Below are 16,773 nucleotides of genomic sequence, written 5' to 3' on the forward strand. Positions count from 1 at the left end.
CAGGGTATTGATGGCAGCTGAAACCTTCCAAATGAGCACCCTGTCAGCCAATCTATTGCTTTCAGAGGTTGGCAATGCGGGAGACCTAACAGAGGCAATGAAGAACTAATCTCATCTTGCCAGGTTAAATCAAGTCAGCCTTGCCCGCACCTTTCACTTCTTACTTACATCAAGCCAGAATACTTTCAATTATCCCTCAGTTCCAACTTGTCAGCAGGCATAGGGGGAAATGCAAATGGAACAATGCCCTTCTCTGGTGGAGAGCAGGAAAATATCATTAAGAAGCGTCATTCGTAGAGCTGTGTGTCGGGCCCCATCCTGTAACTCCCTGCATGTCAAGGCAGTGATATGAACTTAGGTCCATTCTACAGGCAGGGAAAGTGAGTTCGCTTCTCCAGGGTAAAAGAACCAGTGAATAAAGGGACCAGCTTTGAAAGCCAAAGTGTTCTCCTTCTGCAGTCTATGCTTATTTGTTTCTGTTTTTGTTTTTTTCTGACTGGGACAAGAGCCAGTGCCACCATGAACAAGTTGGGGAAAGGCCAGGTGCTACATCTTTGTGAGTCTAAAGAGAGATTTCCTTGGACATTTCTAACGAGCAGGCCAAAGCTAGCATATTAACATGTAGGGTCACGCCATGTAAGCTCCCTGTCTCCCCACCAGGGTACTTAGCCATGTCATCCATCCTTTATCTACTCTTTATGCATTCAGAGTCAACCAGATGCTAAGAGGTAATCTGGGATTTAGGAGCATGTTAGCTCCAATTCCAGGAGTCCCAAGAGGCTGGGCTGGGCCCTGCGTCTTAAAATACCAAGGAAGGAGACAATTTGTGACACATGACGAGTAAAGGAGCCAATCAGTGTAGCACAAGGGAAAGAACAGATACAGATGGTCCATGGTTGTGCCTTTGTGGCCCCTGTATGAACCTTCACTTAGGGGAAGAGCTGAGGTGGTTAGGATCAACCCTAACCCCACAGTCTTGGTCCAAGTGGGTTCTGGGTAGTAGTCATTTCTGTTCTGGCTCTGCAGGGTAATTAAAGGACGTTGTCCTTGTCATCACTTGAGGGGAGCAGTATGGTTCCCATAAAGTGATCACATCTTCCCCCAGGAGACAAGCTGACCATCACAGAGAATTGCCACCTTTTGAGGGGTGGTTTGCCAGCTCATCAACATATACACAGAATTTCCATCTCTGAGAACACAGATGTCCCTATGTCAGTCTTATTTCTGGTTTCCAGTGTGGCTGCAAATTCAGGTATGTTTTGACAGGGTGAAACCCCCAAAGCTAACAAGATGCCTAATGGAGGCTTTCATGCAGCCTTTGCTTACCTTGTGGGCTCCAGTGAGGAGTCAATGCTTTTCAGCAAAAGTTTCTCAATGCCCATTGCACTACCTCTGCACATCAGCTTAGGACCTGGTGGCCAGCAGCTCCAAAGGGCCAAAGACAGCTTCTGTGGGTGGAAACAGTATTCCCTTTGCAGTCCCATAAAGACTGGGTTGTCCCAGCAATGTTCACTCCTAGGGGATTGCTTTTATGGACAGAAGACTGGGTAAAATATATTTATTGAAGGTCCCATGTCCTTCAGGATGACGCTGCCCGAGCTCAGCTATCTTTCAGGGCAAAATCCATTCCATGGCTGCCATCTCCCTAACACTCCAGGGTAGAGGAGGCCTCGGTCTTTGTCAGGGCCCTTACCGACCACACACTCCATGCCCTTCCTCCTTCATTTCCATTGCAGAACAAAGCACCAAAGTTCTTCTTGGCCCAGTTGAGTGCATTTCTTCCCACTGCTTTCTCATCACTGCCACATCATTAGCCCTGTGATTTCCTGGGTTTGTAACCCACACTACCTGCATTTTATTTAAGGGGAAAATTGGCAAAATCAATCTCCATGTGGATAAACAAACCGTTTCTTCCCAGAAAATGCAAGAAAGATAAAAAAAGAAATAGCAGTGATTCTGGTGCTCTTTGTGTGTGACCAGGTGTGCCCACTCTTATAAGCGTCCTCGGTGTCTCATCTTGGCTGATCACCCGATATTCCTGTGAGATACCGTCATTGTTACCACCGCTTTCTGAAATCGCCTGTATAGCTAGTTGGCTATAGTTGGACATGAGAAACAAAAATGTGTAGAGTGCCCAGAAAGTTCCCCAGGGCCTTTCCCCAGCCAATGCCTCCCGGTGGAGGAGAGTATAATTCCTAACCTATCATAATTGATTGTGTCTGTTCTTGAGCATCCTGTCCATTAGATCCGTATGTACTCTTCAAAGCCCATGTTTTCAACCAATCCTCTACACAGCCTCCTGGTCCAAGGACTAGGAAAGATAGACTGATGATAGTGCATCCTTCCAATGCATCTTTTCAACCCATGGCTTGACAACAGTGGGTTTCAGTGTGAAAATCTGAGCTTTTCCAAACAGTGTACATTTATTTATTTTGTGTGTGTGTGTGTGTGCACATTCATGGAGATTAGAGGAAAACATATGGAGGTTGGTTCTCTTCTTGTGTCCTATGGGTCCTGGGAACCGAACCGAGGTCATCAGGATGACAGCAGGTGCTATTACCCACTAAGCGGCCTTGCCCATTCACAGTCTGAACTTTCCACCAGGCTCCAACCAAGGCTGTATGTAGACATCCACGGAGTATCCATGGCACCTGCACTCAATCATTGAGGTCAGTTTGTGCTACCTTATGACAAAACTGAGAAAAGTAAACACAGGTGTTCGTCTGAAGCCTTTAATGCTTAAGAAAGCTGTGTAGTGTGTGCAGGTCAAAGAGGAAGTCACGTGTATACCAAGCTGTGGGAAACACAAGATGCCACAAAACTGAACAAAAAGCTTCTAACCAGATTCTCCCAAAGCCCCCAATTTACAAAGATCAAAGAGGAAAAGAAGCGAAATAAGCATCGTCACATCCTAGTGCCATCACTTTAAAAGATACAGGTCAAAGATACCAGCAGCCCCTTTTGGGCAAACAGGTAGACTACATGTTTTACCAACTCTGAAATACTCAAATGTTGACTATGGCTGTTCCCCTGTGTACACAGGGCCGCTCGCCACAAACCAGAGCTCGTCTTTATTTGGTAAAGCATTCAAGAAGAGTTTGCAGTGAAGTCTCTAGACTATACAGATGCCCCTTTTAAAATCTAGCAGAGCAAAATAGGTAGGGATTGGGGATAGCTGACGCAAGCCTACAGCCATAGAAGAAGGTGCATGTCAACTCAATGTGATGGTTCGAGTCTCACAGGTGAATGGGGGGGGGGCGGTTCTTGGCAGCATAGCTCCAGGAATGAATTCCTAGGCACTGTTTCTCATGTTCATCCCTTTTCAGATGCCCATGTCAACTATACCAGTTCTTTCCCAGATGGAACAGTAGTCAGGCCCTCAAAAGTGATTGGCTCCCCTGGGTAACTAGCCACGTACTGTCTCTTCTGACTTTCTTTAGTAAAGAAGCATCTCTTTCCAGTAATGGAGATGCTATCATTGGCTGCCGTTTCCAAGATGGACTCAGCCTTCTGAGCTTCAGTTTCTTCCTCTATAGAATGTTGATGATGGTAAAAAAAAAAAAAAAAATTTAATCTCTGAGCATTTGTGGTACCAGGCACAAGTCATTCCTCAAAATCCACAAATGGGGGCACTTGGGGCCTCATAGATACCAATGCCCCCCAAAAGTATAGCATTTGCATAGTAGCCTCCTCCTGTCTCCCTGAATCCTGCTCTGGGGTGTCCACCATTTTGACATTGCCGTGTAACATCATTTACAGAGTCCATCTTTGATAGTTTGGCGATCAAGTTACAAACAAAAAAAAATTTTTTTTAATGTATGACTTTGTGTTGGGCCACAGTTAGAGTTATCCCCATCTGCACAGAGCTCATGGGGAAGTGCTTAGACAGGCCTGCCAGAACATCTGGTGATGACATCTGTTACAATGTAAATGCTGTATACAGAGTAGTGGTTGCTGTAATGGCTAGGGAACAGGCTGGACCATGTGCCTGGTCCAGACGTCACCACCGTAGGTGTGGCTTCATTTCTATCTGAGTTTAGTTGAAGGCATGGATATAGACATCAGACCCAGATGACGTTATCAGCTGATTTCATTCTCTAAACAGCACTTCCTCACATCGTCACCGTCATCTCCACTCAGCGCATGAGGGAGATGAGAGGCCCAGGGCAGTTGATCACCCACAGGAGTTGAACAGTAGCCAATCTGAGGCTCAAAACTCAAGTACCCAGTCTGACGTTTCAAGGTTGCATTTCTCTTCTTTGCAAAGCTGCTGTGAAGATTCGACATCTTAAAAGGCGAAGATGCTGCTTCGTCCATAGCGTCTGTTTTCACTGGTAGTCACTCCTAGCCTGTCATTATTTGAAACAGGGCAAACACGCCAAGATTTAACCAACCCGGGGTCCATCCTAATGAATGACTCCAAATAGAAAGGGGTATTAACCTGATTTCTTTTCTTGTCCAGTTTTTATAAACAGAATGAGTTTAAAATTTCAGTGAACTTCTGTTTAAGGTAATACCTATAGTTGATTAAACATGCGCTATATGGTAAAAGGATATTCTATACATCACGTCAGTTATTCTTTATCTCACAATGCTGCAGCATATACACTATAACTAGTTGTTGTTGTTGTTGTTGTTGTTGTTGTTGCTGCTGCTGCTGCTGTTGTTGTTGTTGTTGTTAGAGTGAAGGTCTGGAACTCACTATGTAGACCAGGCTGGTCTCAAACAGAGATCTTCCTGCCTCTACCTCTTGAGTGCTGAGGCTAGAGGTGTGTGCCACCACACCCAGCCTGATAAAATTCCGTTTTAAAGGCAAGTGAACTGAGCCTCAGCAAAGTTGTTCATCTTCCCAAGCTTGCACAGCTGGGAAGAGGCCACAGAAGATGAAATTCAACCACAAATCCATCTGACTTCACACAGCAGGTTCTTACCTCCCACTCTGTGTGGGGTGTGTGGCTGCCTCTGTTAGGACTTCTAAGCCAAAGAACTCACTTCAGATTACTACATTGTCATGGAAGATTTTCTCTGATTTTCTTATCAAAAGTGATTTTTTTTTAAGATTTGTTTATTTATTATTATGTATACGGTGCTCTGGCTGCATGTATACCTACAGGCCAGAAGAGGAAATTAGATCATATTATAGATGGCTGTGAGCCAAAAAATGTGGTTGCTAGGAACTGAACTCAGGACCTCTGGAGGAACAGTCAGTACCCTTAACCCCTGAGCCATCTCTCCAGCCCTGTGATTTTTTTTTTTTAAGTTTAAGGTCACTGTTGTAGTGTACAATTCAGTCCCAGCACTTGAGAGGTGAAAGGTGGGAAGATCAGGAATTCAAGGTCATCCTCAGCTACAAACAGAATGTATTGTCAGCCAGTCTAGGTTACTCAAGATCAAAACAATAACAGAAAATAACAGAAAAGTTATTTTAAGAGCTTTAGTGGGACTGGACTTAATTAAATTAATATTAAAAATATAAATAAGTAAATGGGCTCAATCATGTTCCCAGAAAGATTCTTCATGCCCACATTCCCCGGAAAATGCCAGTCCAATTATCATATGATCTGTGTGCGTGGAAAGACCAGCCAAAGCTGTGATTTAGCCTCAGTTCTGACAGAAAGGACCTAGAGTGGGCTCCACGGCCATGTGTCACAGAATGAGCTGAGGCAGATGGGGTGTATGAACAGATGCGTCAACACCACGGGCCACCTGGGGAGTCTCACTTGCTGAGTCAGAATGCAGGTCTCATTGAGGGTCACTGCAAACCTCTCCCACCACCACCCCTCCCCTCCCCAGAAACACACACACACACACACACACACACACACACACACACACACACACACACACACACACATAGCCAAGCAAATAAGTAGGTATATAAATAAATAAATAAACAGGACAGTGTCATCAGAGGGCCTGCGGCTTCCTGCCCTGCTGGGTGGAGACGTCTTGGTCTCTCGGGTCCTGAACCGGCAATTCAGAGCGGTTTGATTGCCTGCTTGATTGTTTGCAAGATTGTCAGTGACAGGGTAATTTACTGAAGATTGCAATGTCAGACTCCATCCAAGGGGCTTGCTAGCATAAAGATGCGATTCTCGTGACTGACAGGCCACTGGGAGACTGGTGGGCCAATTTAAAGTTCATGGTGTCTTCAGAAAGTGTTGTGGGGCGGCAGCCAATGATCACACAGCATGAGGAGGTCATTACAGGCATAGTGTATGTAGCAAGCCTAATAACACCCAAACCCCCAAATACTGCAGGCATACGTAGCAGAGAAATGTAAATATGAGGCAAGAGATCATATTTTTTTTCCCTTTGTACTCATCTTCTGCTTTTGCTGATGTGTTTAGGCCATCCCTTGCCAGACTGAGCTCTCAGATTTAAAAAAAAAAAAAAAAAAGTATCAACAAAACAGGGGGAAATTGAAGGTAGTGGCCAGCCCAGAAAGAGTGACAGCCTGCCAGTTGGGGGGCCAGAATGCTTGGTGCTTAATGGGAAAACTGTCTCCTGGTATTATTTCAACCAGATGCATACTCGTCCTCAAGCTAAGTACTATGGGGTGGGTGGGTAAATGGGCTAGGGGAGGAAGAAGCCCTTCCCAGCTGTAGGAGGGCAAGGCCACCAGAGATGGATGGAGCTCCTAATGGGAAGAGGCCGGCGACCTTAAAAGAAATCTATAGCGCTAACAACAGTGGTTTTCTTCTCACCTGAGAAGCTTCCAGGCTGCTGAATAGAAGTGCAGATCTCAGCGGGTTATTTTTAAAGCCTGAAGCAGGCGTTCTGTGTAGATTCCCTCTGTCTAGTGCAGCAGTCCGCAGACCTGATGTTCATGGCAGAATTTGATGCAATTATTTTTTTTTCCCTCCTTTTATTCCTTGTTCTGCCAATGGCCCCTTGAATCCACACTGAACGATCAGACCGCAGACCCGGGACTGTGTTCCTGGATCATCAGCCCGCTGCCAAGATGTTGTCGGTCCTCCAGCACTGTTTTCTAGGGCTTCCGCTTTCCTGGGGCTCTGGGGAGCCACACATTCAGCCAGCACATGGGGCTGAGCCGCTCAGAGCCTTAGTTCCAAAGTCTCTAAATTTATATCGTGCCTGCCTGCCCACCCTCCTGTGTCTGCGTTTCTAGGAAATTTTGTAAATCTAAATGTGTTACGAGGCCTACCAGCAGCATTTGCCCACGTGGAAAATGAGAGGCTAGTTTCAGTAATTTAAAGCCAAGCAAAACATGCAACCTCCTAATTTGTTTGTTTGCTAAAAAGAAAGTAATGCATTAAATTAATTGTACATTAATTGCTAAATTACAGAGGAACTTTGGTGAAATTACATATTTCAGTTTCATTAGTGAAACCAAAGGGAAAGGGGAATGCCAAAAAAAAAAAAAAAAAAAATTACATTGTGAATTTAAAAGCCCACAGCCAGGCCTCTGATTCAGCAATCCTGGACAAGTGATTGGACAGCACACTTTTATGATGTTAATTGTTCCCACCCAAAATGCCTTGCTATCAAATCCAGGAGGCTTCAACAAAGTTACTCTCAAGCTCTCCTACCACCACATGCTCAATCGAAAAACTCATTCTGATAGGGAATTTAAAAAAAAAAAAAACCCTATCCTGAACACTCTGGTCCTCTGCCTTCTCTGACGTGTGAAGAATAGGGATACAGTCGTTTACTCATTCAACAAACATTTTTTAAGTGTTCTGTTCTCTGCTGGACACTGAGTGCAGCATAAACACAGAAGTTAATAAGGCCCTGTTCATCTTTCACTGAGTTCTTTTCTCCACAGGGAGGCAAGCATAAAGACATAATTAATTCCCAAACAAGGAAGTTAGCGTCATCAACAATGGTTTCTAAAATATATTATCCATTACAGTCACCTGAGAATCATGCTTGAAGTGCCCCTGGAGACTGTCTATGGGGAGGGAGGCCTGAGGAAGGCCCCTGATCCTATCTGTGGGCATCTAACACAAGCCATTCTTGGAGGACCCGAGATGCCCAGGGCAGGAGCAAAGCCAATCAGTGCATAACAAAAAAACACCATAGTGGCTGTGGCTTACACCATAGACATCTGTTTCCCACGGATGTCTAAAGTCAAGGCTTTGGGGGACTAAGTGTCTGACGATGGCCCATTTCCTTCTCAGTATCCCCTAAGGGAAGAAAGAGGGCTAGAAGACTTAGTGGGGTCTCCATACTAATAAGCTTTCAGGGCTTAGTTCCATCCTAAGGCCCCTTCTTATTGTGGTTTAGAAGGTCAATGTATAAATAGGGGGTGTGGACACCCCTAAACTGAGCTTTAAGGAGCCAGTCATCTTGTCTGTTTCTCCCTTGCACTGTCAGCTCCTTCCGGACAGGTGCCATGACTCCGCGCTTACAGTTCCATTCCCAGCTCATGGACAGCACTCCAATGTGTGGGCTGTGGTAGGCTGGGGAGCGAGAGGAGCCTACGAAAGAGGCTAAAGAGTGGGAATCTAGGAAAAGTCAGTCACAGGGTCCTGCTCAGGAAGACAGAGCAGAAGTGGCTTCTTCTCCTGGTTGTCACACAATGCCACTTCCACCCTTCCTTGAAGAGGTGGCACTGGTAGCACCTGGTTCTCCATCCTGCCAAGAGTTCCCTCCCTGGTTTAGGTGGAGGAAGGCTGGGACAGTTTTCTCCAAGGGAGAAAGGTTGATGGAATCCTACACCTTGTTTGGTGTACATAGGCCCAATCCGCACAGGCCCTTGGGGACAGTCTCTAGGCAAGTTTTATACTGCATTATTTAAAAGCAAGGTTCAGGGTTTTATCCCCAGCGACTCTGATAATATCTGCTTGTGGTAGTAAAAAGAAGGAATTTTAGGAAAATGTGCTAAAACAAAGAAAGAGGCCCACACCAGAGAAACCACTGTTAAATATTTTCAGCTGTTTTCTTCCATCGCTTATTTTCTGGGTGTGGGGGAAGCTGTAGTTATTCGAGGCCTGCTGTGTGAAACCTGCCAGTCTATAAGGCCCATAGGAAGGTTTGATGGTAACCAGCGCGTTAGTGTCTCTCAGCATCTCCATGGGGCGTGGTACCACGCAGTGCTCTGACCTGGCTCTGTTTCTGCCCTTCCAGATGGCCTGGTGGACTGTCTGGACCCTGACTGTTGCCTGCAGTCAGCCTGTCAGAACAGTCTGCTCTGCCGCGGGTCCCGGGACCCCTTGGACATCATTCAGCAAGGCCAGACAGACTGGCCTGCAGTGAAGTCCTTCTATGATCGCATCAAGCTCTTAGCTGGCAAGGACAGCACCCACATCATTCCTGGAGACAACCCCTTCAATAGCAGGTAGGTGCCCCTTTGTCCCTGTGGGCCACTAAGGTCCCCACTCCTTTTTCTACTAGAGCAAAAGGACGTTCTCTGTCTTTTCCATGGACTTATTTGCTGGAAACTGCCTCAGGGTGTTGAAGATGATAAACTGCAGGATTGGACCACCTTCAGCCCTGTTGATTCTGATACCTGTTGATTCTGAGTTTTGAGATGATTTTTATGATCCGTTCTTTTATGACATTTTTGTCATTATCTAAATCCCTGTGTGTGTTTTTTTTTTAATGCCTCTGAGAGAGAGGCTTTTGTTTGAGCGTAACTGAACTAGTCGATCCGATGGAGTGTTTTTGAAAGCTGTTATTAACTTGATAACATAACCTATCATTCGTGGCATCTTACAGTCAACGTAATGCCAGTTGTAGGAATTTGTTGAGCACCTAGGATGATGTTACGCATGTTGTCTGTGGTACTCACACAAGCCCCCACGTAGGATGCCCTGTAGTGCTCAAGGTGCAGGGCCCAAGCCTTTCTCCCCAAGTCTCGGAATTCTTCCCGGTTGATTTTTTTTTTAACTCTCACTCGGTAATCTGGAGTTTATGAATATTTGGAGGTCAAAAGTCGGATTTATATTGTAGTCCACTTGACCATCTATTCACAGACCTGCACCCTGGAGAAGAAGGCAAGGGGCAGGTTTGACAATAAGACACCATCCCGTCCCACGCCCTTCTGTCCTCTAGACACTGTGTTCACTGGGGCGGGGGGGGGGGGGGAGATAAGAGGAGGACTAGAGGGGCAGGGGACCCTTAGCTGGCATATATGATGACTCCCTAGCCAAATCCAGATGTCAGGCATATGCCACTGTGACAAAGGTTGCCATAGACTTTGAGGGCACCCTACCCCATCTCTCTGCTCTTTCACATGAGAAAAATACACGCTGCTTACTGCTTCCTCCCTCAGTCCGCGTCTAGGTTTGAGGAGCATGAGTCAGAAAGTGATGTCCCCTTCTAGTACCCTCCCATCCTGCCATCTCCCTTCTGACTTCTTTTGGGTTTGAGGTTCTGCTTTTTGACCTTTATTTTCCTTTTACAATTTTTTAACAATTTGTTTTATATTTGTATTTACTTTGGGGAGTGCCATAGCACATAGGTGGAGGTCAAAGGAGGACAAGTGTAGGAGTTGATTCTTGCCTGCCGAAAGACTGGTCCCAGGATCAAACTCGGGTGGCCAGGCTCGGAAATGAGCACCATTGCCTGCTGAGCCCTTTCAGACAGCCCTTATTTTACTTTTGATTGGCGTGTAATAATGGTGCCTAGTTATGGGGTACAGCGTGATAGTTTGATCCTTATGTGCATTGTATAATGATCAGAACAGGATGATTAAGATATCTCTCATCTTAAATACTTATCATTTCTTTGTACTGAAAACATTTAAAAATCTGCTTATCCCTTTCCAGGATGCAGTAGGTTTTGGTTCACCGTAGCCACCCAACCCAACAATATACTAGAACACAGTACATGTCCACAAACTGTAACACCCTCCACCTCCTCTTGCTCTCCCACCCTCTGTCTTCACTCAGCTAGGCTCAAAAGTACCCATGGAAATAAGCTGTTCACTGCACTTCCTCTCTCAGCAAAGTCAGGAGCCCCTACCTTCACAGGTGATACTATTAGAAGTCACCTCACCAAAATCTGGGGGAAAGGCATCATCTGGCTGGGACCAAGTCCCCATCCCTGCTTTGAGAGCCTAGAGGCTGGGCAGAGGTACAGCCAATTCTCCAGCCCTGCAGACACCTACTGTAAAGCTACACAATCCCAGTTATGGGCAACTCTGTCCGTTTATGTATTCGTCTGTGGTTTATTCCAGACAGGGTCTCACTCACTATAAAAGCCTGATTGGGTCAGGAGGAAGGAAGCCCAGACTAGCAAGAACTCCTTGACCGCAAGCCAGACTGGCCATGAACTCATAGAAATCCTCCTGTCCTTCCTACCCTAGTGCTGGGGTTACAGGCACACACCATGACACAGTGCCTTCAACAGCTCCTTTGAATGTGAGAGTTCTTCAACAGGTCACCATAGGTTCAGATTTTACTAAACATAAATCAGAAAAAAATAAGTGATATTATAGAAGAGATCATAACCCCAGTCTTCTGCTATTTCCCCCCTGAGCTCCTACCTAAGTCATAGTAGGCACAAGAGTCTCATCTTCATGAATAGCAAAATTAGCATAATATTACTATGTAACACGTAGTAATGCTAATACTTATTCTAAGGGGGGAATGCCTCAAAAAGAGAGAGAAAGAAAGAGAGAGAGACAGGGGAGGAAGTGGGGGAGGAAGAGAAAGAAAGACAGAGACAGAGAGAGCGAGAAAGAGAGAGAGAGAGAGAGAGCGCGCACAAGCAGGCAGGCAGAGCAGAGCCAGGAAGATCTCTGTGAGATCAAAGCCAGCCTGGCCCACATAGTGAGTTCCATGGGAGTCAGGACTGCACAGTGAAATGCTGTCTCAAAAAAAAAAAAGAGGGAGAGGAAAGGAAAAGAAAAGAAAAGAGAGGGAGGGACAGAGTCAGGCACAAATCTCTGGCCAAAATGAAAAGATGTTTTCTGCTTGTTAAATCTTGGCTCTGAGGCAATGCCAAGCGTGTGCTTCCCTTCCACTGTGAACACAATTCCTCTCAAGAAGACATGTGCCTGGTTTGCACTCCACTCCACTGTAGCATCTTGGTGAGGGTCATGTAGCTTGCATGGGCTGTAAACACTATTAATAACCTCAGTCTGTTTCCATGCTCTCCCTACTTAGCACTTCAGTGTCTCGCCTCAGCCAGACACTTACTGATACTCTCCTTTTCATGTTTTTCTCCCCCCCTCTGATACTGTCTTAACCTTCCCACCATCAACTGCCACTTCCGGGGAGGCATCCTGGGGGGAGGGCCAAGATACAGTGGAGTCAACAGAGACTCCAAAGATATGTAGGGGGCTGAAGCAGCACACAGACCTGAGAGAAGGAGAGTCGCTTTAGAGGAGGCTGTTTGGGAGTTTGATGAGGCAGCGCTCTCCGGCATCTCTGTGCAGATACATAATTCAGAAGGACAAAATAGTTCTCCAAGACACGGGGCGAAGTTCAGTAAGCATGTGAATCTCAGTGCATTATCGCCTGACAAATAACGAAGGACGGAGAGCTAGGAATAAAGAAGAACTTAATTCAAGACTTCTACAAAGGCGTTCCCCTGGATAATGGCAGACAAAAATAACTAAGATGCTTTGGCCCCACCACTATAATTTATGGAGCAGACCTCACTATCTAGATAATGTGATAATTGTTACACATCGATAATCATAAATAGAAATGAGCCGATAGCATGCCTTCGCTGAATCTTTTCTGCAAGCCGGCTGCCTAGAAACGATGGGAAGCCGGCAACAATGGGGAAATGGAAAAACGGAACGGGAGAGATCACATCTAGTCAGACCCCCTTTCCTTCCCTTTGGGCGCACCACAAAGCCTTATGCTATGGGGTGGATTTAAAAGAAATAGCAGTTATGGGGGAAAGAAGGGAGAAAAGCCGTGATGGGACACACTCCCAATTTGGTTTTCACATCACGAGTGTTGTGTACCTTGTGGTCATCAGTGTACACTGGCTGATTTTAAAATAGTGTCTGGTGAGGCCTTAAAAGGAATCTTACTTAGAGAAAATGGAATTGAACAAAAGGATTATTTTCATAAATTAGCTTTCCACTTTCAAAAGACCCTAGCACCGTGGTTGGAACCAGCTAGAAGTGGGACTCATTTGTTAGGCAGCCAGTGGCAGACAATTAGAGCTGTCAGTGGAGCGGTCTAAACACCCCCAGATCATCAAAGGGTTGGAGCTGAGCAGTGGGAGGTATTGCTAATAGGAAGAGGTGCTTGGAGAGCTCAGCCCTCCAGTTTTCAGGACACCTGGCCATGGCAAAGGAAGCCTCTTCCTAAAATCTTTGACAAGATCCTGGCAAAGGGCAGGTCAGCTGGACTACCTAGTCCAGAAATTAGGAGTGTAGCCAGGAACCCAGGAGCCCTAAGAGCTGTCTGCTCTCACCAAACTGGCCCTATTTCCAAGGCCATTTGGGGCAACTGAAAAACAAGTATGGTCAGTTCAGAGCAAATATAGATAGTCCTGCTTCTTCGTGAAGACAAAAAAAATTTCTGGGAGAGGAGATACACATTTCTCCAGCTTTTGAGATTTGTTTACATCAAAGGTTGAACATCCCTAATGTGGAAATATCTAAAACACTCCAAAATCCAATACCTGTTATACACCAGCCTAACACTCCAAACACAGAATTCCATCTCATGAAGCTGACTCATGCACAAAGTTATTTTTAAAAAAAACTGCATCAAATTACATTCAGGGCAGGTTTATAAGACGTATATGAAACATACATGATTTGAATGTTTCGACTTGGGCCTTACCCCCAAGATAGCTCATTATGGGTATGCAGACATTCCAAAGAAGGACAACAGAAGCACTTCTGGTCCTAAGTATCTTAGGAAGGCAAAGTCAAGCCGTGTTGTAGCTACTCTTGGCTTTATAGGATTTCCCAGATAGCTGGAAATCATGATTATTGCGGAAATTCTACTTACTGTTCTCTAGAGAGAAAAGAGTATTAGATTAACACCAGAGAGAGGAAGAGGGCGGGATTTCAGCCACCCTTCCTCCCAAGACAGCAGGATTTTGATAGAAGAGAAATTTGTAAATGAGTGCACTCAGATTTCAAAATATTCCTACTCCCCACTCCCCAATATCTGAAATATTCTCTTTCCCTAAGGTTCTTGGGGATTGTAAGAAATTTTGCTCTTTGAGGGTAGCAAAGCGTGGTCTATATGTGTTGGGGGAGGGGTTCTAGCAAACCTCTGTATGCTCCTCTACACTCCCTGGCAGCCCAGCCTCTAAGAGAAGTGTAAGATGGCCTTGCTCCAAAGCCAAATTAGGAAATGAGCAGCCAGATGGGGAAGCTCTCATCCGGGCATGATACTCTCTGTGCCAGGCCAAGGCTCACACGTGAGTGATGAGGAGCAGCCTGAAGCTCAAGCCAAACGGAGCCAAATGACATCAAGCAATGGAGCAAGGCCAAGGCTAAAGGAACGTGCCCAGGAGACTCCACTGCCCAGCCCAGGGACCAGGCGTCACTATCCAAGGATTTCTTCCCAGAATGTCCTTGTTCTTGTGCTTAGGCAAAAGAAAGCATTGAGTTATCACCCTTTGGCCCACACCTCTCTATGAGGTATGCCTGTGTGTAGCCAGCATCCATTGCTGAAGATCTTCTCCCAGTCTAGGTACCAGGCAAGAATAAAGAAGCAGCCACAGCAGGGAAGTAAAACACAGCAAGCCTTTTGCTTCTGTTTCCATGTGTGTTTCTCACACACCCATGTTTGTTGGTTTGTTTTTCCTCTCTCTCTCTCAGCCTGGTTTCTCTCATCCGAGGCCAAGTGGTGACCACAGATGGTACCCCTCTGGTGGGTGTGAATGTGTCTTTTGTCAAGTACCCAAAATACGGCTACACCATCACTCGCCAGGATGGCACGTAAGTAGCTCTGTGGGAGCCGTACCTACCAAGTACCAAGGAGCACGCGTGTATGCAAAAAGAGTGACAGTATTGTTGGCTTGGAACCAAGTAGTTTCTTCCGGTGCACTGGAATTGCCACTGGCCCAGACCTCAAGGGAAGACTTCCAGAACATGTCATAGCTGTGAGTGTGACATTCTAAGCAGAAAACAAACAGAGAAGCCAACACTCCAAGGTAGCTGACAACCACCACCCTTCTTTTCCCGTGTCACGTAACTGCCACTCCTTGTGAAACTCAGGGAGGTGGATAGGATTCCAGAAAAAGGAAGGGAAGGTAGCTTTTAGAAGCTAACTCCTATTTTAAATCAAAGGCAGTGCAGGGTGACAGGGATCCACACGACACAGTGTCCCGCAGCGCTTCCCTTCTGCTTTCATCTGCGGCTTTAAGAGTTGTGTTATTTTCGCTACAGTTTTGAGGGGGTGGGCTGTAATCAGAGAAGTCTAATTAAGTACATTTAGCAGTCACCCTGCTGTGTGAAGGAGGCGACCTTCCCCTATTATCTTCTGATTGGGAACACGCACCCGTTCAGTCCCCACGAAGATGAAAGCTCCGTGGCTTCCTAAATCCACTGGGCATAGAGTCAAAAGTTACAAGAAAAAGAAAAGACATCGGTAGAAAGGGGAAAACACCCGCTCTGGACTGAACACACACACACACACACACACACACACACACACACACACACACACACACATACATGCACACACACACATGCACACACCCACACACCACGTTCTCTCCCAAAGAAAGTGTCACTGTAAATGTAATGCTCTGGGAAATCACAGCTGCTTCATGAAGAAAGAACTGATTTTTTTTCCCTCTCCAAGAAGGACTCTAGCCTTCTTTTCAATGGTTTAAGGCAGCCTACCCTCAGTAGTTTTAAAAGAAAACTACCAGCCCAGCAGCTCACCCTCACATCCCTACACTGAAGCTGCAAGAGCCCATTGACTCTCGACCCCTGAGTGATGACGTCTCTCATCTCCCTAATGAACACACTATGAGACACCCCCAAGCTGAACAATGCAGAACTCTGTAGCATGACCCTGGCAGTGGCATGGCCCACTGGCAATCGGGGCTCACTGCTGCTACCCTGAATTGCAAGAGACTGTTGTACTGTCCAGGAAGTGATGACAATTCAAAAGCTACTGACTAACGAATGTGTGCTGCCTTCATGTCTTTGAAAAACTGCGAAGTAGTCAAATCATTGGCGGTGTGAGGTTATCTGCATTCATCAGATGTCTGGTGTCTCATGCACTCACCTCTTCCCCAGATGTTGTGGAAGTACTAGGATTGTGCCCTAGGTAGAGGGCTTTTGGCTCTTTTTACCCTTAGAGGCCAGCATTTTTTTTATCATCTTACTATATAGCTCAGGCTGGCCTCAAATTTGTGACATTCTCCTTCCTTAGTCTTTAGGGGGTTAGGATTAATCGCGTACCACCATGCCTGGCTTTTTTGTTTAAAGGGCTTTTATTTGCTTGCATCCTTGCTTGCTTGCTTGCTCGCTTGCTTGTTTTGATGTTTTGAGTTTTTATGGTACTGGAGATCAAACGCCAGGCTTCACATGTGCTGGGCAATATCTCTAGCTCCTTCGATTGTCTTTATTTTTGTTTTTGAGACAGGGTCTTCCTGAATAGCCCAGTCTGGCCTTAAACTTACAACCAGCCTTCTCCTCTCTCATCCCTTTCAAGTACTTCCTGACTACTTATATCTCAAATCCACCTCCCACCTCATCTTTCCAGGCCTTCATCCCAGCTCTTCAGATTTCTCTGGCTGCAAAGCAATAACAGTGCCAAGATAAATCTGTGATTAAACCCCAGAAATTACACATCCTTAGAGATGTGGCATGGACCACTAACTTTCATGTTGATTCTTTCGTGCCGCCAGGAACAGCCAGGAGCA

General features: G+C 45.9%; 1 protein-coding gene across 21 annotated transcripts in view; it reads left to right on the top strand.

The window, feature by feature from the left end:
* Positions 1-16,773, top strand: part of TENM2 (teneurin transmembrane protein 2) — a 1,331,021-nt gene that overhangs the window by 1,250,293 nt on the left and 63,955 nt on the right. For all 21 annotated transcript variants that reach the window (XM_084761228.1, XM_084761214.1, XM_084761230.1 and 18 more), the window contains 2 exons: positions 9,094-9,304; positions 14,714-14,833. In XM_084761228.1, the coding sequence (XP_084617354.1) occupies positions 9,094-9,304; positions 14,714-14,833 (331 nt within the window). The remainder of the gene's footprint in view (positions 1-9,093; positions 9,305-14,713; positions 14,834-16,773) is intronic.

The sequence above is a fragment of the Acomys minous genome (genome assembly GCF_964271855.1).
Source record: "Acomys minous genome assembly, chromosome: 16".
Classification (NCBI taxonomy): domain Eukaryota; kingdom Metazoa; phylum Chordata; class Mammalia; order Rodentia; family Muridae; genus Acomys; species Acomys minous.